The sequence below is a fragment of the Aptenodytes patagonicus genome, chromosome 1 (genome assembly GCF_965638725.1).
Source record: "Aptenodytes patagonicus chromosome 1, bAptPat1.pri.cur, whole genome shotgun sequence".
In the NCBI taxonomy this organism is placed as follows: domain Eukaryota; kingdom Metazoa; phylum Chordata; class Aves; order Sphenisciformes; family Spheniscidae; genus Aptenodytes; species Aptenodytes patagonicus.
Genome location: NC_134949.1, coordinates 122,260,064 through 122,283,699, shown reverse-complemented (window position 1 = coordinate 122,283,699; position 23,636 = coordinate 122,260,064). Strand labels below are relative to the sequence as shown.

General features: G+C 42.3%; 1 protein-coding gene across 3 annotated transcripts; it reads right to left on the bottom strand.

Annotated features, from left to right (window-relative positions):
• Positions 1-124: 124 nt before the first annotated feature.
• On the bottom strand, positions 125-23,636 carry IFNAR2 (interferon alpha and beta receptor subunit 2). 3 transcript variants are annotated; one of them, XM_076353170.1, is made up of 10 exons: positions 23,520-23,636; positions 22,424-22,663; positions 19,852-19,948; positions 16,473-16,517; positions 16,032-16,161; positions 15,679-15,842; positions 13,171-13,343; positions 5,571-5,733; positions 5,006-5,124; positions 125-1,579 (listed from the first exon to the last, which is right to left on the bottom strand). In XM_076353170.1, exons 3-10 carry the CDS (start codon positions 19,892-19,894, stop codon positions 890-892), a joined length of 1,527 nt encoding a protein of 508 aa, XP_076209285.1. In that variant the 5' UTR covers positions 19,895-19,948; positions 22,424-22,663; positions 23,520-23,636; the 3' UTR covers positions 125-889. The 3 variants fall into 3 exon arrangements, with proteins under 3 accessions (XP_076209285.1, XP_076209293.1, XP_076209301.1); XM_076353178.1 differs by having other exon boundaries at positions 22,424-22,658; XM_076353186.1 differs by lacking the exon at positions 22,424-22,663 and adding an exon at positions 22,060-22,377.

Below are 23,636 nucleotides of genomic sequence, written 5' to 3'. Positions count from 1 at the left end.
GCAGATCAACACAAGGTGAAAAAAGTTGTTTTTTCAGCTCTGCGGTACCTAAAAGCCTTCCCATAAGGAGTAAATTCTTAGCAGGCTAACTCATGTAGCTTTTCAAAGGCATGTAGGAGCCACAGTAAAAATTCAGACAGGGATGTGAAAAATTTTCTTTTTATGAAGCACAAATGTTAAAGTATAACTGTACACTGCAGTAACGTTTACATGTCATAAAAAATTTTTTTAAAAGTGTAGTATTCAATACTACATGCATGACGTTATATAAAAAAAAATATGAAAAGGTGTATTTAATGCCTTGATTCACAGTAAGGAGAACTCTTTTGTAAGCTGAGTATTCTCTCTGCCTCCCCCATTATTTCACTTGATCAGCTTTCTCTGCAGAGACGTAGAAATCAGTTCACTGACTTGAATACAGCAATCCATCCAGCAAAACAGGTTTCAGAGTAATCCATCAACAGAGCTAAAGAACAACAGCAGAGTCCTTTCAAATTAAAAAAGCGGTCTGGTTGAGAGACCAGCCACTCACAACTCCCTGCACCCCAAACTGACTTCTCACTTGATTTACAGAAAAGATTTACTTTCTAACAGCTGAAAGGTGTAAGTCCTTATCAAACCGTGGCATGAAATAGCTACTCTTTCTGCTGCATCTGAACAGTCATTTTTGTTTCTCTGTGGAGAATCCAGCCTGAACTGTACCTGCAGCAACCTGGAGAGACGCGAGAAGTATTCATTAAAAATGAGTGTTGCGTATTTTCAGTGTTCAGGCATATACTCACAGAATGTTAAAGAAAGAAAAAGACAAGATCTTCTGTATGTTAAGTCCAGAAATAAAGCTGGACAATATCAATTCGTATATTATAAAGTAACAGTGGTTCTCACTTACTCATCTTCTTATGTATTCAGTTTTTTGGTCCGTATCTGAAACTGATGAGTCGCTTTCATCAGAAGAACAAGAAGAATTTTGCCATTCGTGAGAGCTGTTATGACAACGTGGTTTCTGCACGCTTTCTGCGTCACCCAGGAGTTTTGATTGAAAAGCACGAGTACACTGCCAGTCAATTGCATCTTCCCGGGAAGAGAGAAGAGCTGCAGAACCATCCACATTCTCTTCGAGGGCTCCCAACAGCACACTTTTCAAGTTAATGGTAAAGCAAGCACTGTTCCTTCGCCTAGAAGAATAGTTACAATTTACCTCAGAGAAAGGATTAAGTAACTCACTACTCGCATCTTTGTCTTCTTCAACGTCCGTCTCATGCTCTTCAAAATCTTCTGGGTCAGCGTCTGGATTTTCACTTGCCTGGCTGCCGCTGTTGTCACATGTGCTATCTGTTGAGCACTGCACGAATACATTTGGCGTGTCAGAGGAACGAGGTACTCTACTTATGATATCACGCCCTGTGTAGTAATGATTACTTATGGCACTGCTGTCACTGTCATCACTGTCATCTTCATCACTGACACCACTGCTGGATTCATTTGCCTTTTTTTTAACCTCTTTGTAAATGATCTCTACAGAGGCTATGTCTTCAGATTCCGATGTCCAAGGTGAATAGGCCAACATCCTGATGAACACCTAAAAGAGCAAAGCGAATTAAAAAAAAAATCAGCCAAATTTGCACACAGGCACAGAAAAATATGAAAAAAATACCCCCGGTCATGAGGTTGTCAAACAAATGATTCCTTCTGTGCCACATTTTTGGCTTTTTCTGCAGAGTTCAGGGCATCTAGGACTGTTCCCTCTTCTCCATTCCTGTAAATATGACAGCCTTCATTACAAATCAAGGCACACAGCGTTGGACAGCCTCAAAGAAATGACACCAGTGCCAAGCAGTGTCAGGTATGAAATGTTTGAATTCTAATTTTTGAGATACCTTTCTAAGACTAAAAGCTCATTTTAGAAATACATCTTAAACGTGAGGTGAGCCTTGCAACTCGCTACTAGCTCTTGCAGTTACCATGCAAAACAGAAGCCTTACACGGATGATCAATTTCAATGGCCTTTAGAAATGTACCATTTGAAGCAATGAACTATGTAACATCCTAAGTCCTGTTTTCTCAGTTTTACTCTGCACTTCTGAGGATTATTGAATATTCGAAGCATTGGGGGGAAATGTTGACAATAAAAAAATTAACCTTAGACACTACTTGGCAAAGTCACGTTCAGCAATCTTAGGGATATGAAGATAACGACATAGCAAAGGTCAGAAACATGAGGAAAAAAGTCTTAGAAAAAGTTGAGACCAATCTGCTCTGGATACGTTTGTAGAAAATGGAAAATATTTATGCTGAAAAACCCCACAGAATTAAATGTAAAAGAAGTCAGAGACTATAAAAAAAAAAGCAAACAAGCAAAGATGGATAGAAACAAGTTCCAGGAATCTTGTTGGTTTTGCTTGAAATTTACTGCCAGTTCAGTCTCTTCTCCTTCTATTAAAATGAAAACATTAGCTGACTCGGGACTGGCTTCCTCAAGCGCTAAAACATGACACTTGATCGCAGAAGAAGTCAAAGAAAGATTATTTTATTCAAAATGGTGGAACAATTTGAGTGATATATTACCATTACCTTTCTTTCTTCCTTAAGTACTCTTCCTTAATCATGGACTTTTTTGCCAATCGCTGTATGTGACTGCTGAGAATAGCTTAGCATTTGGAAGGTGATGCAGGTACTGTTTGCCTGGTGTATGTGCCCATCCTCCCCCCTACCCCCACCCCGAGTAAGTTTTCTTCCAGAGCTATGTTGTCTCTTTCCTTTTCCTTTGCTTTTTGTTTCCATTCAACGCCAATATTTGGGTAGATTATGACAGCCTGGTTCAGGAGTTAGTTTCTAAGATACTATGCCAGCTCTAGATTCTGGCAGAGATAACTTGCATATAAATATCCTTTTTTTCCTACTAAGTTTTCCACTATCAGGCATCCTTTTCACTAATCCCTGGTTATAACAGAATACAGTAATAAATCATTACTGAGACTGGAGGAGGAAGACAGACACCAGGCTACCCAGAGAAGTGATCCTGAACTTGCTAGTAACAGTTCTGGAACGAACAACTAGGATACTTTTCCAGCAGGGACATAGCTGCACCTAACTGCATCCCAATCTACGGTATGAGATACATGTGAAACTGGCAGGTTGGGGACCCGCAAGGTGTATCTGACTTCAGGAAAGAGGATTTTTCCTCTGACTGAGAAGCTACTGTTGATGTTACAAAGCAGACTCAGGAAACCTGAGAAACAACACGCTTTAAAGACTGCTTCCTCAAAGCAGTGTCTCATCTCTACCGAAGGTCTTTGATGGTCTGTCTGTTGTCTCCTTGCTGAGGTGAATTGAGAGTAAGTTCTTCTTTGTTGTGTGTGAGATCATTTCCAACAACCGTCCAAACCTTGCTCTTACCAGGCTGCTGAACTTTTACTTCTAGCGCTTCTCACGTGCTGTTCTTGACGCCCGTTGTGGACAATAACTGTGAAGCATAGCTTTCGAAAAAAAAGTCTTAGAGCACCAACAGTGACTCTTTTCTTCTCCAGATGTGCCTAAATAACTGGCCCATCTTTTGGGGAGAATGAGACCAAAACTCCCAACTCTAGGCCATTTTTATGCATCACTACAGGAACAATACGCCCATACCCAACTGGGTCTTAAAGCTACCTTTTGTCTTTTCAGCTTGCTTTCCTATGGGAACATGAAGACCTTGAAGGCGAGTTTAAAATATTTGCTTTCAGTTGTAGAATATCTCAAAATGCCTTTAAACTCCAGCAACCAGGGACCTGGCTAAACTATCTTCAAATCTTCAGGGAACGCTCTGATTTTTGGTGTAATAAATGGAAAAGTATTACAGGGGTAACTGGTTTTGCTCTTAGAGAGGAGTACAATGCTGCAATGGAGGCAAAATGTGCCAGAAACTGCTTTGCTAAGGAGCAACGGATACACATTGCTCCTGAATGTTTTCAGAGCATCCTTCTTGGTGGAGACCATGTCTTCTCCCTGTACACTTCACCTAAGAACTGGAGTAGGTTTTTTGTTTTGGAGTTATTGTTCTGGCTCAGATAGTAGAAGAAATTTGTCTGCTGCAGGAAGTGTTTACATTTAAGGTAATTTTCAAAGGGCAAGGGGTTAATTGTCCTATGCTGGGTGCTTTGCTGTAGGACCTAGCCTGCTTCTATGTACCATAAAGAGTTGATTTGAAGTTACTTTGAGGGTGTCTCCCCTTCACTACTACCTGCCCCCTCTAACTTCATAGAATCATAGAACAGCCCAGGCTGGAAGGGACCTCGAAAGGCCATCTCGTCTAACCTTTCGTGGGAGAGGGAGCCTAGATGAGATTATCTAGCACCCTGCCCAATCACATATTGAAAACCTCCAGGGATGGGGACTCTACCACACGCTTGGGGAGGTTGTTCCAGTGATTCATTGCTCTCACTGTAAAACATTTCTTTCTTGTATCGAGATGGAACCTCTCATGGTGCAACTTGTACCCACTGCCCCTTGTCTTGAGAGCCTCTGTCCTGTTTGTAGCCACTCTAAGTACCGGAATACTGTAATGAGGTACCCCCTGAGCCTTCTCTTCTCCAGGGAGAAAAGGCCTAACTCCTTCAGTCTTTCCTCACAGGGCAGGTTCTCCAGCCCTTTGCTCATCTTCGTGGCCCTCCTCTGGACCCTCTCCAGTCTGTCCGCATCTTTCTTGCACCGTGGGAACCAGAACTGGACACAGTACTCCAGGTGTGGCCTGACAAGCGCTGAGTAGGGTGGGATGATCACACCTCCTTTCCTTTGTTAGTAACTTGTTACGGAAGTAGCAAGAAATGGTTTTGAAAAAGACTGAATATTTGCTCTGCAGAACAGACAAGACTTAGAAGCCTATAGACTATCTTTGACACAGGTAAACCGCAAATTAAAAAATTATATGTGCTTATATAACTTGTACCTATTGCACAGGATTAGAAATTTCAGCTGGTAAACTTCCTCCTCCCAACCAGGAAGGTTAAATACGAGAATTGTTACATACCAAGTTATGTGGAAGTGATTTGTCTTGAAGAATATAACCTCCTGCATGCATACACTTCAGAGCACTGGCTAACAGCAGTGAAACACATATAGCACCTACGATTGCAATTGCATGATAATCTGCAAGTGAAAAAAACCAAACAAACATACACGAATGAAGTTTCCAATGACGACACCTCAAATTCCACATTCAGAACAGCTATTTAGAATCACAGAATAATTTTGGTTAGAAGGGACCTCTGGAGGTCACCTGGTCCAAAGTCAAAACAAGACCAAATCTCAAATTAGATTCAGGAATTAAAAAAGAAATTACACCATCTTTGATAACTATTTATGCACTTAGTGGAGATTTGTATGGCTCACAGGATTAACAATAGATTTGTAGCGCCAAAGTAGATGGGTTTTTTATATTTCACTTATAAATCCTCACAATGTTTATCACTCGGAAGGTACTTTCTCTCTTATTGTTTTTAGGATTAATTGACTTGTAAATCCTGCTACATAAAAAGAAAACACTTGCACATAACCAAGTCTGACAATCCATTCCTGCACCACAGCACAGTTACCTTGTTGAGCTACAGAATCTGCAGTTATACATTTCCAGGCTGATGGGATGGAACGTTGGTTTAGAGATGCAGTGAGCATAACAGACACACAGTAATTTCTATTTGGATACAATTCTTCAATGACAGTACTAAAAACTTCTTCAGTGGTTTTCTTACGTGGCCTCTGCCATGGAAGAAAATGTTTTAAAGTTAGCTATTTGCCTAAAAAGAGATCCCCAGCCACTGATAAAACATTGTCCTGGTTTCAGCAGGGATAGAGTTAATTTCCTTCCTAGTAGCTGGTAGAGTGCTGTGTTTTGGATTTAGGACGAGAACAAAGTTGATAACACACCGATGTTTTAGTTGTTGCTAAGCAGTGCTTACACTAGCCAAGGACTTTTCAGCTTCCTATGCTCTACTGACTGAGAAGGCTGGAGGTGCACAAGAGGCTGGGAGGGGGCACAGCCAAACTGGCCAAAGAAACATTCCATACCATGTGACATCATGCTCAGTACATAAACTGGGGGAAGCTGGCCGGGGGGGGCTGCTGCTCAGGGACTGGCTGGGCATCGGTTGGCAGGTGGTGAGCAATTGCACTGTGCATCACTTGCTTTGTGTATTATTATTATTATTATATTATTATTATTGTTATTTTATTTCAATTATGAAACTGTTTTTATCTCAACCCACAAGTTTTTCTCACTTGTGCTCTTCCAATTCTCTCCCCCATCCCACCGGGGGGGGGCGGGGGGGAGAGGAGTGAGCGAGTGGCTGTGTGGTGCTCAGTTGCTGACTGAGGTTAAACCACAACAGTCCTTTCTGGTGCCCAACGTGGGGCACGAAGGCTTCGAGACAGTAACAGATTAACCAGAGCGTATTCAGGAATTTATATCTGTTAACAGTTGTGGGTCACAATGTCGGTTCCTCTGTTCTCAATATTGGTTTGTCTAATCTGCATCGTGCTCATTTTTTTTGCTGTACATGTTAGAGATTGGTGTTGGTTTTTGCAGTTTGCTGTGGTCTGCAGTGATTGGTGATGTTCCACTTGGGAGGTTTATTTTTAAAACATTGACCTTGGGCTTAATTTGGTATCTGAATTTCACAATGAAGCCATTACTGTACTATGGATACCACTTCGTGGAGACAAACAGCAACTACAGTAACTTTTCTGAGAGTCTTTTTACGGAGGAAATACAGAATGGCAGCCTCGCTACCTCCTTCTATGATGTCTCCTCCTTCATTACAGTAACTTTTCAGTATCTTGAACAGCCTTGGGTAGTTAAGATACTTCTATTGGTATTTCTTGGGAATATTGTTTCGGTTCTGTCTAAAGTTAATAAGCAATTTAAGAATCTCATCCAGAGATCTGCCCCAAGGCTGGATAGTTATGAGTGGCAGGGTGTGTGGGATAGGATGGGCAAGCACCTAGGCCAATGGGCACCCCCAGTGTTTTGGAACTTCACCCCTGAGCAAGTGCAGAATCCTGAAAAGTTAATAGAACATTTGGACAAAGTATGCCGTCACCCTGGCAACTCTAGAGAGAGACAGAGCACTGCAACGTGCTGGGGCCTGGCCCATGCCTACCGAGCCCTGTTCAACACTATTCAGTATCCTCAAAGGGAAGAGAAGGTCTCTGGATCCGACGGTAAAACGACACGCACTGTGGCCACTCCAACCCCAGCGACAGGCCCTGCGGCCACTCCGACCCCGGCGACAAGCCCTGCGGCTGAACCAAAAAGCCAACCTGTGCTGGTATCAGTCGCCCCTGTACACAAGAAGAAATCTTGGAAGCAGAAGTCGGCTCGTTTAGTAAGGGAGGAAGAAACTTCTTCTAAAAGGGAGCCAGAGGAAGAAGTGGATGAGGCAGACTACCCTGGAGAAGGGCCATCACAAGAACAGGAAGAGGAGGGCCGGCAACTGCTCAGGGAGGAAGAAGAGGAAGAATTCATGAAAGAGGCAGTAACCACCCGATCTCTATCCCTGAGTGAGTTGCGAGATATACGAAAAGATTTCAGCCATCATCCAGGCGAGCATATTGTCACCTGGCTGCTCCGATGCTGGGATAATGGGGCCAGTAGCCTAGAATTAGAGGGTAGGGAAGCCAAGCAGCTGGGATCCCTTTCTAGGGAAGGGGGCATTGACAAAGCCATTGGAAAAGGGACACAAGTCCTCAGCCTTTGGAGGCGACTCTTGTCAAGCGTGAAGGAAAGGTATCCCTTCAAGGAAGATGTCATACGTCGCCCAGGCAAGTGGATCACCATGGAGAAGGGCATCCAGTTCCTGAGAGAATTAGCTATGCTGGAGGTGATTTCTGGTGACCTGAGCAGTGAACAGCTATCCAAAGATCCAGATGAAGTCAAGTGCACACGACCCATGTGGCGGAAGTTTATAAGGAGCGCACCATCATCATACGCCAACTCATTGGCAGTGATGACCTGGAAAGATGGAGAGGAACAAACAGTGGATGAATTGCGTGGTCTCTCGGAGGACCCCTCTGTTGTGGGGTTGCTGAAGGTTGAAGACCAAAAGGTGCCAATTGCTACCACCACGGTGCACCGGTGGCAATATCGCACCAACCGAGACTCCCTGATTCCCATCCATAAGCTGATTCGTCAACTGGAGAGCCAAGGGGTAATCAGCAAGACTCGCTCACCCTTTAACAGTCCCATATGGCCAGTGCAAAAGTCTAATGCAGAGTGGAGACTAACAGTAGACTATCGTGGCCTGAATGAAGTCACGCCACTGCTGAGTGCTGCTGTGCCAGACATGCTAGAACTTTAGTACGAACTGGAGTCAAAGGCAGCCGAGTGGTATGCCACAATTCATATCGCTAATGCGTTTTTCCCAATCCCTTTGGCAGCAGAGTGCAGGCCACAATTTGCTTTCACTTGGAGGGCCATTCAGTACACCTGGAACCGACTGCCCCAGGGGTGGCAACACAGCCCCACCATTTGCCATGGACTGTTCCAGACTGCACTGGAACAGGGTGAGGCTCCAGAACACCTGCAATACATTGATGACATCATTGTGTGGGGCAACACAGCAGGAGAAGTTTTTGAAAAAGGGAAGAAAATAGTCCAAATCCTGCTGAAGGCTGGTTTTGCCATAAGACAAAATCAAGGGACCTGCACAGGAGATCCAATTTTTAGGAATAAAATAGCAAGATGGATGTCATCAAATCCCAACGGATGTGATCAACAAAATAACAGCCATGTCTCCACCAACTAGCAAAAAGGAAACACAAGCTTTCTTAGGCGTCGTGGGTTTTTGGAGAATGCATATTCCAAATTACAGTCTGATTGTGAACCCTCTCTATCAAGTGACCTGAAAGAAGAAGGATTTCAAATGGGGCCCTGAGCAACGACAAGCTTTTGAACAAATTAAACGGGAGATAGTTCATGCAGTAGCCCTTGGGCCAGTCCGGGAAGGACAAGATGTAAAAAATGTGCTCTACACCGCAGCTGGGGAGAATGGCCCTACCTGGAGCCTCTGGCAGAAAGCACCTGGGGAGACTCGAGGTTGACCCCTAGGGTTTTGGAGTCGGGGATACAGAGGATCCGAGGCCCGCTATACTCCAACTGAAAAAGAGATATTAGCAGCATATGAAGGGGTTTGAGCTGCTTCGGAAGTGATTGGCACTGAAGCACAGCTCCTCCTGGCACCCCGACTGCCGGTGCTGGGCTGGATGTTCAGAGGGAGGGTCCCCTGTACACATCATGCAACTCGAATAGGAAACCCCAGTTGCCCAGGAATCTTGGAAGTGATCGTGGATTGGCCAGAGGGCAAAGATTTTGGAATATTGCCAGAGGAGGAGGTGACGTGTGCTGAGAAGGCTCCAATGTATAATGAACTACCAGAAAATGAGAAACAATATGCTCTGTTCACTGATGGGTCCTGTCATCTTGTGGGAAAGCACTGGAGGTGGAAAGCTGCTGTATGGAGTCCCATGCGACAAGTCGCAGAAACTGCTGAAGGAGAAGGTGAATCGAGCCAATTTGCAGACGTGAAGGCCATCCAGCTGGCTTTAGACATTGCTGAATGAGAAAAGTGGCCAGTGCTCTATCTCTATACTGACTCATGGATGGTGGCAAATGCCCTGTGGGGGTGGTTGCAGCAATGGAAGCAGAGCAATGGGCAGAGCAGAGGCAAACCCATCTGGGCTGCCGCATTGTGACAAGACATTGCTGCCCAGGTGGAGAACCTGGCTGTAAAGTCCGTCACGTAGATGCTCACATACCTAAGGGTCGGGCTACTGAAGAACATCAAAACAACCAGCAGGTGGATCAGGCTGCTAAGATTGAAGTGGCTCAGGTGGATCCGGACTGGCACCATAACGGTGAATTATTTATAGCTCAGTGGGCCCATGACACCTCAGGTCACCAAGGAAGAGATGCAACATACAGATGGGCTCGTGATCGAGGGGTGGACTTGATCATGGACACTATTGCGCAGGTTATCCATGAACATGAAACATGCGCTGCGATCAAGCAAGCCAAGCAGTTAAAGCCTCTTTGGTATGGAGGACGATGGCTGAAATATAAATATGGGGAGGCCTGGCAGATCGATTATATCACACTCCCACAAACCCGCCAAGGCAAGCGCCACGTGCTTACAATGGCGGAGGCAACCACCAGATGGCTGGAAACATGTCCCGTGCCCCATGCCACTGCCTGGAACACTATCCTGGGCCTTGAAAAGCAAGTCCTGTGGCGACATGGCACCCCAGAAAGAACTGAGTCAGACAACGGGACTCATTTCCGAAACAACCTCATAGACACCTGGGCCAAAGAGCACGGCATTGAGCGGGTGTATCACATCCCCTACCATGCACCAGCCTCCGGGAAAATTGAATGACACAATGGACTGTTAAAGACTACGCAGAGAGCAATGGGTGGCGGGACGTTCAAACGTTGGGACATATATTTAGCAAAGGCCACCTGGTTAGTCAACACCAGGGGATCTGCCAATCGAGCTGGCCCTGCCCAGTCAAAACTTTTACGTACTGTAGATGGGAATAAAGTCCCTGTAGTGCACATAAAAAATATGTTGGGGAAAACAGTTTGGGTTATTCCTGCCTCGGGCAAAGGCAAACCCATCCGTGGGATTGCTTTTGCTCAAGGACCTGGGTGCACTTGGTGGATAATGCGGGAGGATGGGGAAGTCCAATGTGTACCTCAAGGGGATTTGATTTTGGGTGAGAACAGCCAATGATCTGAATTATGTGATGTTAAGTGCTACATAATATTATATGCCATACTAATGATATTACAATAAGAATCACCCAGACTAATGAAGAATAACTTCAGTGAAACCAAGCAAAGCACAGTGATGATGGTACCAGAACTGACTTCAACATGAAACAATCCAACACCACATACCACCTCCCTCTTTCCTGCCCTGGAAGATTATTACGACAGATGGAGCCCAAAGTCATGGACTAAATGAACTCACTGAACGTTTTAGAGGGATGGCCCATAGACTAAGGGAATGATATCTGTGTGTGTGTATATATATATATATTAAAAGAAACCCAGGAAAAGGGGTGGTGATTAATGAAAATGTACTGGAAAATATGGGACTTGAGCATGACGTAGATGGTATAGAATAAGGGGTGGATACTGTCCTGGTTTCAGCAGGGACAGAGTTAATTTCCTTCCTAGTAGCTGGTACAGGGCTGTGTTTTGGATTTAGGACAAGAATAATGTTGATAACACACCAATGTTTTAGTTGTTGCTAAGCAGTGCTTACACTAGTCAAGGACTTTTCAGCTTCCTATGCTCTACCGACTGAGAAGGCTGGAGGTGCACAAGAAGCTGGGAGGGGGCACAGCCAAACTGGCCAAAGGGACATTCCATACCATGTGACGTCATGCTCAGTACATAAACTGGGGGAAGCTGGCCGGGGGGGGCTGCTGCTCGGGAACTGGCTGGGCATCGGTTGGCGGGTGGTGAGCAACTGCACTGTGCATCACTTGCTTTGTGTATTATTATTATTATAATAATATTATTATTGTTATTTTATTTCAATTATTAAACTGTTTTTATCTCAACCCACGAGTTTTTCTCACTTCTACTCTACCAATTCTCTCCCTCATCCCACCGGGGGTGGGGGAAAGGAGTGAGCGAGTGGCTGTGTGGTACTCAGTTGCCGACTGAGGTTAAACCAGAACAAACATTATGGCTATTTCAGAGAAATGCAGTAGCACGTGAAACTGCAAAAACCGACACAGTAACTCAGCGGTTTACTTAGCTGCTTCACCTCTAGTTCTAGCTGATGTCAAGATGCCTACCTTACGCCTGTCTGTGAAGTATCATATTATCAAAGATAAATTGCCTTCTGTCTCCAACTGTTGGTCACTATATGCCCCCTTGAAGTAGCCTCACATAGATTCTACAGATTTGAAACTACAAGTGACATTCTGATTCAGAAATCAGGGGGAAAATATCCATGGCAGGCAAGTTGTGGTCCTTCTTCTGTGACTCACGGCAGAATGAGTTAGACATTAGAGATTGAATTCCCAACAGGTACCCGTCTGACCTGCTGTTCAAAACTTCCAGCACAGGCAGTACATGCTCTAGTTAGGCAACTTACTCCAGTGCTTTGCCAGCCCAGGTATTAACGTCTCTCTCGATGTTTAACCTAAAGTCTGCACAACTGCCAATTTCACTTCACTGTTTTTGGTGACAGTCACAGTGAATAGTTTATTTCCTCCCTTTCTGTAGGAAATGTTTACATATTCAGAGACTCTGGCCTCTAACTGTGCTTTGCTTGCTTACACTAAGTAGTCCCCTATTATTCCAGCATTTCCTCACAGGTCATGTGTCAGGATGCCCCACAGTCCTCACTGTTCATTTCCGGATCCTGTTCAACTGGTCCGTGCCTTTTCTGAACCCCAGACTGGTGCGGGGTAGGTGGGCTTTACAAGTACTGAGTACGTAAAAATAGGATTTTTTTATCTCTCAGCAACATGCGAGTCATGTTTAGCTTGTAATATTGTAGAATGCTCTCATCCTTTCTGGCAAAACAGCCTGTGTAGCTGTTACCACTCTACTTATTACACAGACAATTATTTTTAAGTGTTACACCTTGCATTGGTCCTTATTGAATTATCTCCTGTTATTTTAAAGATTATTTCTCCATTTTGTGAGGATCATTTTAAGTTGTAATCATGCCTATCTACCTCTCTATTTCAGCACACACACAAAAAAAATTTAAATAGTACCAGACCCAGAATAGGTTGTTTCAGAAACTAACTGGACACATTTTTCCAGTTTGACAGACAACTACTGAACTGCTTTCTGAACATATTTTCCTATCAGCTGTGCATACACCTGCTAATAGGTTCTGCTAAACTGTCTTTCCCTTGTCTTCCCAGAGAATAATCACTTGAGCCAGTGCCCTGTGCTTTATTTCAAGTAAGGATACAGGACAACTAGTATTCCTCTTCTAGGCCTGCTTCTCTGCAGTAAAAGGAAGCTAAGATTATGTTGGCCATTCTCTTTGTTTTCTTCTAAGTATCTTCTACTCACATGCTTGCTTCTGTGAATCTGCTAACCATCACAGCCATTTTATGCTTTCTGTATTTCTCCCCTAAAGCACAAATAAAACAAAAGTTCTTTACCTTATGCTCTCCATCAAGTGTTTTCAGTGTTATACCATAATCAAGCTCTTCATATATATCAATTAAAGACAGTAGCTTTTCATTTTCTCTGAAGTGAGAGGTTGGCAGCTTTATGGTGACATTTATGCAGTTTAGACAGGAACTGATATTAACTTCTGGTGGTCCCAGGTATGCTATTGAAAAAAAGAAGGAGGAAAAAAAAAAAGATGGAAAAAATATACACTATGTATTCAGTACCAATTCTAATCAGATTCCAGAGTATGTCACTGTTGTAAATCCACAAGGCCTTGCAACATTTAAGTTCCACAGTCAAACGATCTTTTCCCACATGACTAGATTTTAAAAACAGAAAGCAGTGGAGGGGAGGGAAGAAGCAGAAAAGTGACGGAGGTTTTGCTTCAGCTCCACAGAGATGTGAGCTTTTTATCTATTTGAGAGGAAAGCTGAGGTTAATGTATAGGAAAAGCTGATCACTTTCTTGCCCATCATCATCTTCTAGTCACTCTCTGGAAGGAATCTCTGTAGAAATTCAGCGGTGTGTAGCCCTGCACATATTCATACTGGTTACAAGGAAGGCTATAGGTCCAAACTTGACAGCTGAGCTCCAAAGACTAAAAACTCTACTGACAGTAGGGCAGAGGACTGAGCGAAACATAGTTACATTTCTGTGAGACTTCCATTGAGTTTAAAGTAATCTCCCAAGTTCGGGTCCTCAGAACATGTATGTGTTTGAAGAGCCATGCATGCTAATTGTCCTCTCTCCAAAACTACACATCCATCAAGAGCAGAGAAACTTCCATAGTGAATCAAGCCTAAGATCTTCTTTCCTCCAACACAGGAAAGAAGTAGGAATGTTGGAAAATGGTGTGAGAACAAACTATCTCCATAATCCTCCATTCCTGTGTATTACATTGTGGGGGGGGGGGGGGAAAAACCCATGAAAATTTAGAGTTTGCATTTCACTTTTGTCTTTTCCAGAAGCATGTACATTTTGATCAAGGTGGAGACTGGTTTACCAACCTCTGCAAAATTCAAAAAAGCAATACAAATTTGTTAACTACTTCTGTTCCTGAAATAGGGTAGAAAGCAAAAAAGAAAGTTTAATACTTAGAACCAACGTGAGCTTTCATCTACTCTCAAACAGGAAAACATGTCCTAGTCAAATGGTTGCACGCTTACTCCTTTCTCATTTTTTGTTTTCAGTTACAAATTAACATTAGCTTAAATCTGGTTACAGTCAAATGTGGTTGTTCTCCTGGCTTTTTGCTAGGAAGCCTTTCTGTCTTTGCTCAATCCATCTGTCAACAGGAGTGAGATTCCACCGTAGGTATTTGAAGGTAGGTATCAACTACACCCAGTAGGGAAATACCTCAGAATATTGATTCTTTCCTATTCAGGCACTGTAAAACAAAAAAGGACTACAGGGTTCATCTAAGTCCCGTGCCCTGGAAAACGCGACTTGACTCAATTGCTTATGGTTTGAACGAGAGAACTACTAGCAAAACATCCAATTTCAGTTTACAAGTTGCCAGTGACGGACAATCAGTCAGAGCATCTGACAGTTTGTTCCAGTGGTCAATTAAAAATATGCCTCTTGTTCCTAGCTAAAATTTATCTAGGTTCAGCTTCCAGTCAGGGCATGCTGTTATGCTTTGTTTACAAGACTGAAGAAGCCTGCCATCCTGTTAACTAGTGGTCAATTCACCTTCTGATCCTTCTCTCTATTAAACTGACTGCTGAACAACTGAAGGCCTCCACCTCAGAGGGATGTTCTCAAATCCTTCAGTTATCCTTGTGGCTATTCTCCCCATCCCCTCCAATTTTTCATAATTTCTGAGACTGTAAGTGGACACAGGAGCAGCTACCTCTGTGCTGAATTCAGAGGTAACATGACCTATTTCTCCTCTGTAGCCCTCCAATTGTTCCTCAATCTCCGTCTCTGTTACTTCAAAACTGAATACTAAGCACAACTAAGGGTGAAGCCATCTCTGGCATTCGAAGATGTCACAGCTAAGAAGCACCTTCTTTCAGCAAGGAAAGGGAAAAGAGCAGGTTGATGAACAAACAAGTACATCTCTTCCCCTATACCTAGTGCAGACACGGTATTTCTTTAACTCTTAACATTAACTACTCAAAGAAGACATAAAAACAATGTTGGTTTAAGTCATGTATCTTATGCACTTAAGAGATTTTTACTTTGTGCTTGTCAATACTTGACACGATGCTATTTCCTCTATATTTATATATATATATTTTATTTCAAAACCAGAGCCTCATCCATTTATCAGAACTACTGTAGCCACTAATTTTAGAAAGCTGTCTATATATTCTACGTCTTGTAACTGATATGTGATAGATTATATACAAATTCATATTCTCTTAGATAAAGGAATAAGCTACTGACTAAGTTAGTTTGGAGTGTCTTACTGTAAAGCTAGCAGAATATCATTTATACATCAGCTATCAATAAAAACTACTAAAATGAGCAAATGCAGACAGAGAACTTACTGTCTGTAAATGGTGTAAAATGAAGCACAGAAGAATTGAATACTTCAGTTCCTATGAAGCTCTGAACCAATGTAGAATAGTCAAGGGAAGTATCGTTAAAATCATCTGTCAGATTACAGGAGAGTTGTGTAATATTTGAACATTGTTTAGCAGTCTTCCAGTTCCTGTAAATGAAAACAAGTTAAAAAAAGATCAAAATAATCTATCAGGATTCTCTGATACAAAAAAGCATTGGCGGGGGGGGAAGCATTTCCGAGTGGAAAAACAGACAAAAACCAAGAAAACCCCAGCCTTAGTATTTTGAGTCGATAAACATTAAAAGTCAAATTTGTGTCTTTTAAAATAAGACTTGCCTGCGGTCAGTGTACAGCACGCGATAGTACGTTGGCACAGTTGGATCACTTTTTGCCTGCCAGGACAAAATGTGCTGAAAATTGCAAGATTTCATTTGCAGGTCATGAGGTGGCTCTCCCAGAAATCTTTCTGGAAATGGAAAAAAAAACACCAAAACCAAACAACCCACCAATATGAATGGCAAACAAATGTGAGATTGCAACAATTCTAATCAATAAACGCAATTAGAACAGCCCAGTATTTGCCCCAAAATAAAGCAACCACAGAACAGAGCTCAGCACAATAGAAACAACAATGCAAAGGACTGTCCTCCTGTATTATATTTCTATTAAGTTCTTTCTTCAAAAATCATGAAGTTTTAAAACGATGCTTGGTGAGAATATGCAAGGTTTTTTGAACTGTGTTAGGAAAAGCATTTGAAAGACAATAAAAACTCTTACCAGTCAAGCTGCAACAACAAGCTGTAGACAGAACGCTGATATACACTGGAAAATGAAACTACGTATTAATGCATTTGTACATCTACAATGTCTGATTATTAGCTTTTTATTGGCAATATTAATTTGCAACAAATACTCAGTATTCCCTCAGTGGAACTGTTTCTTTCTTTCACACCTTCTTCCTACTACTTTCCTCTACCCTTCCCTCCTTCCCCAGAGTATGGGATGTCCCCTTCCAACCTCTATCATTAATTCGAGGCTCCTAGGAGCTAGTTCTTTGATAACTACACAGTGGTTCAGGCTTATGCTGATCCCTGCCAGGTGAGGTTCAAGACTCAGTGTGAATAAACGTACTTAAGATGTTCTTATCAAATACTGTCTTAGAGGATTCTGACTATATTTCAGGTAGCTCACTGTCTATTAAACACCATTTTAAGTCACAACAAGAATCTTAAAACTGGTCTGGGAAAAGATACTATTACTGCTTGAAGAACGTCATTGAATCATCTTCACAGATGTCCTTCTTTGCTAAACGTGGGGAGTCCTGGAGGCTGTAGTTTAACAGCTTTGGTATATTACTCACTGTCTTCAGTCAGCTAACTCCTGTAACTTCCTATTTCAGGCTCTATTTCATAACTCCCTCTCTATTTTGTGTCCTGTTTCTGTAATGTTTCCCTGTGGGTGTTTAACTCTACAGCATTCTATTCTCTGCCTGCAAAAGAAAAGAAAAAAAACCACCAACAGATGCTGCAACTCTTCTTCTCCTGTCACAGGGCGTGGGTAAGGCCACATTCAGCCTGCCAGTCAGGCCTACTGCCCAAGTTATCTCTTGAACCCAGCCTTCTGGCAGATCCTGATATTCTAGAGGTCCCCACATCTTCTTGTATAGCCTCCGTAAGAGACTGTTCGTTCACCCAGATTCTCACTGTATCCAGAATTCTTTTCCTTGACCAACCCAGTCTTGCATCATTCATATCTTTTCAGCGTGGTGCTTCAAGAGACTCTTGAAATTATTATTTTGACCCTTCTAATTTTTTTCTCAAGATCCTTTAGCTCCCTTCCGCCTTCTGAGTGCAACAAATATAAATTTCCTGTCCTCATTTTAAAGGCATTTTGTGGCCTATCCTCCTACTGATGAGATGCCTACTCCCATACTCAGTTGGCAAAGAAATTTTTAGTGCAATTTGAAACATGCATGCTTTTGACAAACTCCATGGAAATATCTGCAAAATTACTTCATTATTTTCCCTAAAACTCTTCTCCACGAACTCTCTTTTGTCTTGACACCTAAACCCTCTACCCAAAAATATGACAATACCTAAAACACCGCCGGCCTGCTACCTCTGTTGAACTGTGCTGATTACTACTGCCTTAACACATTCTTTTATTCTCCTCATCTCACTTAGAATGGTAACTTCTGTAGCATGAGGAATGTCTTTGACTTTACATTTGTACAGCAACTAACGCAGTAGCACTCTGGTCCACAACTGAGGTTCTCAGGTGCCACACTATGACAAATAATGTAACAGAACTACCCGACATGTCAACAAGATGTGCCACAGTAAGAATGACCATTAAAAGAGAAAAGAAACCTGGGACATACCTCATAAAAAAATTAAAACAATCTTTATGGAGATCTACAAATAATGGATAGGGCAAGACTATCACAGAATGGTTGAGGCTGGAAGGGACCTCCGGAGGTCATCTGGTCCAACCCTTGACTATGTGAAACACAGTACCAGAATACATATCCCTGGTAAAGTAGAGGGGATTCAGAATAGTAGTGGGTCAGTGGGAACTGTCCTGTCCCAGACACACTGGGAGAATTTCCTAATGGATTAATGCAGTTATTTTATGATCCTTGTCTACTTTTGCAGAGAGTACTGGAAGAGGAAAGGAAAAATTTCCTACTCGATTAATTAAAGAGATATCTGCACAGAATCTTTAAGGCTGCAGAGAAGTGCCTTAAAAATTGCCCTTTAATTAGCAGTGGGCACACACAAAAGCACACACAAATACACCTGAGCACCTAAATTTGTTGAAATCATTTGGGATGGATACTTAGCCAAGTATCTCCTATAAATCTGGCTCTTCAGACATCTGTCTCACAAATATTAAACTATGCTCCCAGCATCCCTTCTGAAATGAGATGCAAAGAGATTAAGCAACTCGCTTGAGTTGCACTTGCAGCAAATTTATATTTTCACAAGACAGAAAACTCATCTTTCCCAAGCTTCGTTTTGCCATTCAAACCACAGACGCTTGTACATCTTCCTTTTGCACTTGTTCTTCTATGTTATTACCAAGTAATAAACATCCCCTTAGAGAAGTGCAGTTAAAAGTAGAACAATTGAGTTCTTGCCATATAATAACAGATCACCTATCTGGAAAAAACATCCAGTGGGTATGAATAACAAAGCAATACTTTAACAGTTATTATTCTTTACCTGAACACAAGCTCAGATTTGTAATCGTTTGTGGCAGGAATTCTCCCTTCTCCCAACAGGCACACAGCCTTTAGCACATTAAGGCTATTCCCATTACAGAAACAGAGAGTGTCAGTGCACAGACTCTAGTAATGACACACTTCCTTGGAGCAAGCCCTTTGGATTAGGAGATGCAGTCTTTTGCCATTCTCTCTTATACCAGCCACCTCACATGTGTCAGCTGTCTTGCTGATGTATTTCCTGTTGACATAAATGTTTTTCTATTCTGTCCATATTTGTGATTTTTAAATGCCTCTCCCCTATCAACATGAAAGTCCATTCATCTAGAATTCACACTGCCTCAGAACTTTGTTTCAACAAACATGTTGGAGATAGTTGGAGAGTTGCAAAATTTTGTAGGTTACACTCTTACATAAGAGACACAGACAAGAAAAAAAAATCTTACACCAAATAACCTGGAAAATTAAGACTGGAGAAATAAAGATGGTCTGTAAACTGAATGGGGAATCTTCTTTACCATCTTATCCTTTTTACAGAATTAAATGATCCTATCAAAACAGTTTCTCACTACAGCTACAGCTCAGCCAACAAACTATGTTTGTTGTGCCTGCTAATCCAGAAACTAAGGAGTCCTGAAAAAAATTAGGGTAAGAAATGAAACACAACACATCCAACTAAGAGTTCACTGGACATTTAGAGAGGCAAAATGCAGTATGCTGTTTCAAAGCATTTCCTTCTTACAGGAGAATCATGGTTTATGTATAGAATGGAGTATGTAGAATATAATACACTAGATTCTTGATTCTGTGAATTATTCCAGGGAGAGCTCTATAAGAAGATGATGGTATCTTACTTCAGTAACTCGGAAGGAGTATTGGTGGAAAAATTAGCAGTACTACTCCTCTTACAATATAAAGGTACAGGCAACTTACCAAGCTGATAAAAACGCATTGGTCCATGCATCAGTGTTTCCATAGTGATTAAGAAATACAGGCTACTGATTGTAAAATAAACATTTTGCTTCTGTACCTGCAAATACATTAAAAACAATCACATTCAGCAAATCATCTTAGTAAATTACCTGCAAGTAAAACGAGGTCTACGTACAAAGAGTTATTTTAACCTCTTCAATGTTTGGGGGGAGGCAGTGGTATTGAAACAGTTACTGCTGTCGGGGGTGGGGAGTGGGCAAGGATACTCAGATTAGACAGGCAATTTTATGACAATAGCACTTTCCTTTTTTCACATGGAAAGGGCTCTTACCATTTCAAATAAATAGAGAAAGCATTGTATGATTATTTGTATTAATTTTCCATGAAGATAGCATCTGAAAATTCTATGCCCCACTCACTCCAACTTATTAAATACAATGAAAATAAACATTGCTTGGCTTTATTTGAAATATTACAAGAACTCATCACTGTTGTAAAAAATGTTTCCAGAAAGAGGGTAGATCAAGAGGGAGGTTAGGAAAAAAAATATTATAAAATTATTAATTATAAGGAAGTTACGAAGTTTATGTCACAATTTTTAAATACATAAGATCTATTAAAATATTCCCTCTCCTCGATGTTACTATTTTACCCTATTTTCCTCATAGCATTAATATTTGCAGAATCTGGTTTTGAATTACAGGCAAAGTACTAAGGAACAACTGTGAATCTATAGATGGCTGGGCAAGGGTATAACTATTTCCAAAGACTCTTCTCCTCAGGTTTAATACAAATAAATTGCTTTTTAATTTAAAATTATTTTTAAATACAACTTAAATTATTTTCTCTGCAAAACAAGCAGCTTAAAATTTAAAATCACGACAAAGCATACTATGGTCAAACTTAACACAGTATGTTAAAATCAGATGAATTAAAAAACACCTTATCTGAGATGTCAATCTTCCTCTGCTCAAAGTTTTAGCATGACTATAGGAAGTCACTGGATAAATGTTGAGAACCTGTATCTGTGCAACTGATAATCATAATTCCATAGACAAAGAGAACGTTCTTTTCATTTCCATTTGGTTTATTTTATTAATTCATTCAAGCATGAGGAATATTTAGGAGATATAAAATACCAGTCTTCCTCTTTTCAATCCAAATTAAAAATGATGGATAAGAAAATAAGATTTACTAGTTACAAAATCTTTAAGTTTATCACTGATATCAGCAAACCAGAAAGCGATTAAGTCACACATATCTATCAAGTCCATTTAGTTTTGGCACTAGTGAATGTGACAGTGTCCTGATTTCGGCAGGGATAAAGTTAATTTCTTTCCTAGTAGCTGGTACAGTGCTGTGTTTTGGATTTAGGATGAGAATAATGTTGATAACACACCAATGTTTTAGTTGTTGCTAAGCAGTGCTTACACTAGTCAAGGCCTTTTCAGCTTCCCATGCTCTACCGACTGAGAAGGCTGGAGGTGCACAAGAAGCCGGGAGGGGGCACAGCCAGGACAGCTGACCCAAACTGGCCACAGGGACATTCCATACCATGTGACGTCATGCTCGGTACATAAACTGGGGGAAGCTGGCCGGGGGGGCCACTGCTCGGGGACTGGCTGGGCATCGGTCGGCAGGTGGTGACCAATTGCATTGTGCATCACTTGCTTTCTATATTCTTCTTATTATTACTATTATTAGTAGTAGTATTTTATTTCAATTATGAAACTGTTTTTATCTCAACCCACGAGTTTTCTCACTTTTACTCTTCCGATTCTCTCCCCCATCCCACCGGGGCGGGGGGAGTGAGCGAGTGGCTGTGTGGTGCTCAGTTGCTGACTGAGGTTAAACCATGACAGACAGAAGATAAAATAATTTGACTTTCTCATTCAGATTAATCTTACAGATTACACAAGTAGGAAAAAAAAAAATCTTTCTACTTCAACAAGGTTACCAGCTTTGTTCAGAAGTCACAGAGAAAGCTAATACCAAACAATGTTACTTTCACAGTCACTTTAAAGAACAGTTACACCTGCAGGATCTGATTTTTCAGGTGGTTCAAAATTTTCTCTTAAGGGGAAAACTTTGAGGATCCTGAATTCACTTAACAAAATATTTCCTTTATGTCTTAATCCTTGCAATTAATCACAAGACGTGTTCAAAGCACTCCATATATAGTATTATGCAATAGATGTATTTGAGTACCCTTGATCCTTGCTGTACATGCTGTCACGAATAACATCTGTCCCACTCTTGGAATCTGAAGTGACTTGTGTATGGCTCTGTATGCAGAACACCACACGTATCTTACATGATGCATATTCAAAGCCAAACTATGTGTTTAGCACCTCAGAATATAAGAAAAATGTGACAAAACAGGTTTATCTCCAAGTTTGCACAGTTGTCTAAATCTGGATGTCCTCTGCAGATCTATCAATGCCAGGGAAATTCCAGGGGAAAACCATTTCTGCCAGAACTCCGATTAGCTTTTGTTACTCTTCCTCTTCAGAGCTTTAGCAATCCCTGGAGAGAAACCATAGAAATACTACTGAGTCCAGCCCCTACTCACCTTATCAGCCTGGCCTCACAGTAACTCTCCTGGGAGCTGCCTGAAGCCCCCAGCGCTTTCAAAACTCAGCTCCACACTTCCACATCATCTTCAGTAGCAGCTCATTTTTAACTGAAGGTCAGGCTGGGTTGTTTTGTATTTGCTTCCAATCAGAAAAAAGGTAGGCTTTGAAGTTTTGAGAGTCACTGGCTTGTATTTCAGAAAAGCTCCACATCAGTACAGCAGAAAACACACCCTATTCTTTGAAACAAGCAGATGGTATATTTATTTATAGAAATCTACTTATCAGAACATTGAGAGAAAGACACAGAGAGAGACAGACACCACAGGAGATGTTTCAGGCAGAGAAGTCAGCAGAGGAACGCTCTCAACCTACACAGGTAATACAATGTATGGATCAACTTTACTACCGAAACCATGTAAGCTAAGGAATCGCGCTGTGGGTTGTAATGTTATGCCCAGGCTCTATTCCTGGCTTTGCTGGGCAACTTTGGATAAGTCGGTTCTAAGTATATCGAAATCATTTAACCTTAATAATCCAAGTCCATTAACCAGAAATCCATGTTCCATACACCGCCAGCAGTGCTCCCGGTGAGCCGGGCATGCCCCTGGAGGAACCAGTGTGGGACATGCAGCATTAAAACATACCAACAGACTCCTCGGCTGCCCTGTGCCGCTCCAGCACGGCAGGGAGAACAACGCAACAGCACTTGCGACAAGCAGCTCTGTCACAGTCTACCGTTGTGTATTTTTCCTTACAAATTTCTGGCCTTGAGCTACGCGATTACCTGCATCAAAACCAGCTACGATGCACTTCACGGACTACCGCTAGGGTCAATTTTGCATTCGGTAACACTACCGAAGAAACAATCCCAATAACCCAGGAGAGGGGGGAGCACACCACGGCGCTCCGTCGAGCGCGGCCGGCCCGGACCCTGGGGCGGTTAGGGACCGCCCCAGGCCTCGCTCCGGCCGCTCTAACGGAACAGCTCCAACGACCGCCCCACAGACGGGCGCCCACACCCCCGCCCCACAGGCGGCGACCCACTAAGGGAAAGGGGGGGGGGGGGAGACGACGACACCTTCCCAGCCGTACCTCGCAGCAGGCGGCATCCTTGCGGGCTCGGCCCCGCTCCGCGCTGGCTCCCCGTGGCTGCCCTGTGAGGCCGCGGGAGAGCCGGTGGCCGCCGGCGCCAAACGGGAAATGGCGGAG

Bases quoted from the DNA above. Each gene is read 5' to 3' on its own strand.
- IFNAR2 (XM_076353170.1), bottom strand. From the start codon at position 19,894: ATGGAAACACTGATGCATGGACCAATGCGTTTTTATCAGCTTG. The intron at 16,162-16,472 runs GTAAGAGTTTTT...TTCCATTTCCAG, and splicing joins TTGTTGTTGCAGCTTGACTG to AAAGATTTCTGGGAGAGCCA. The intron at 1,580-5,005 runs GTATGTAACAAT...TTGCTCTTTTAG, and splicing joins AATCACTTCCACATAACTTG to GTGTTCATCAGGATGTTGGC.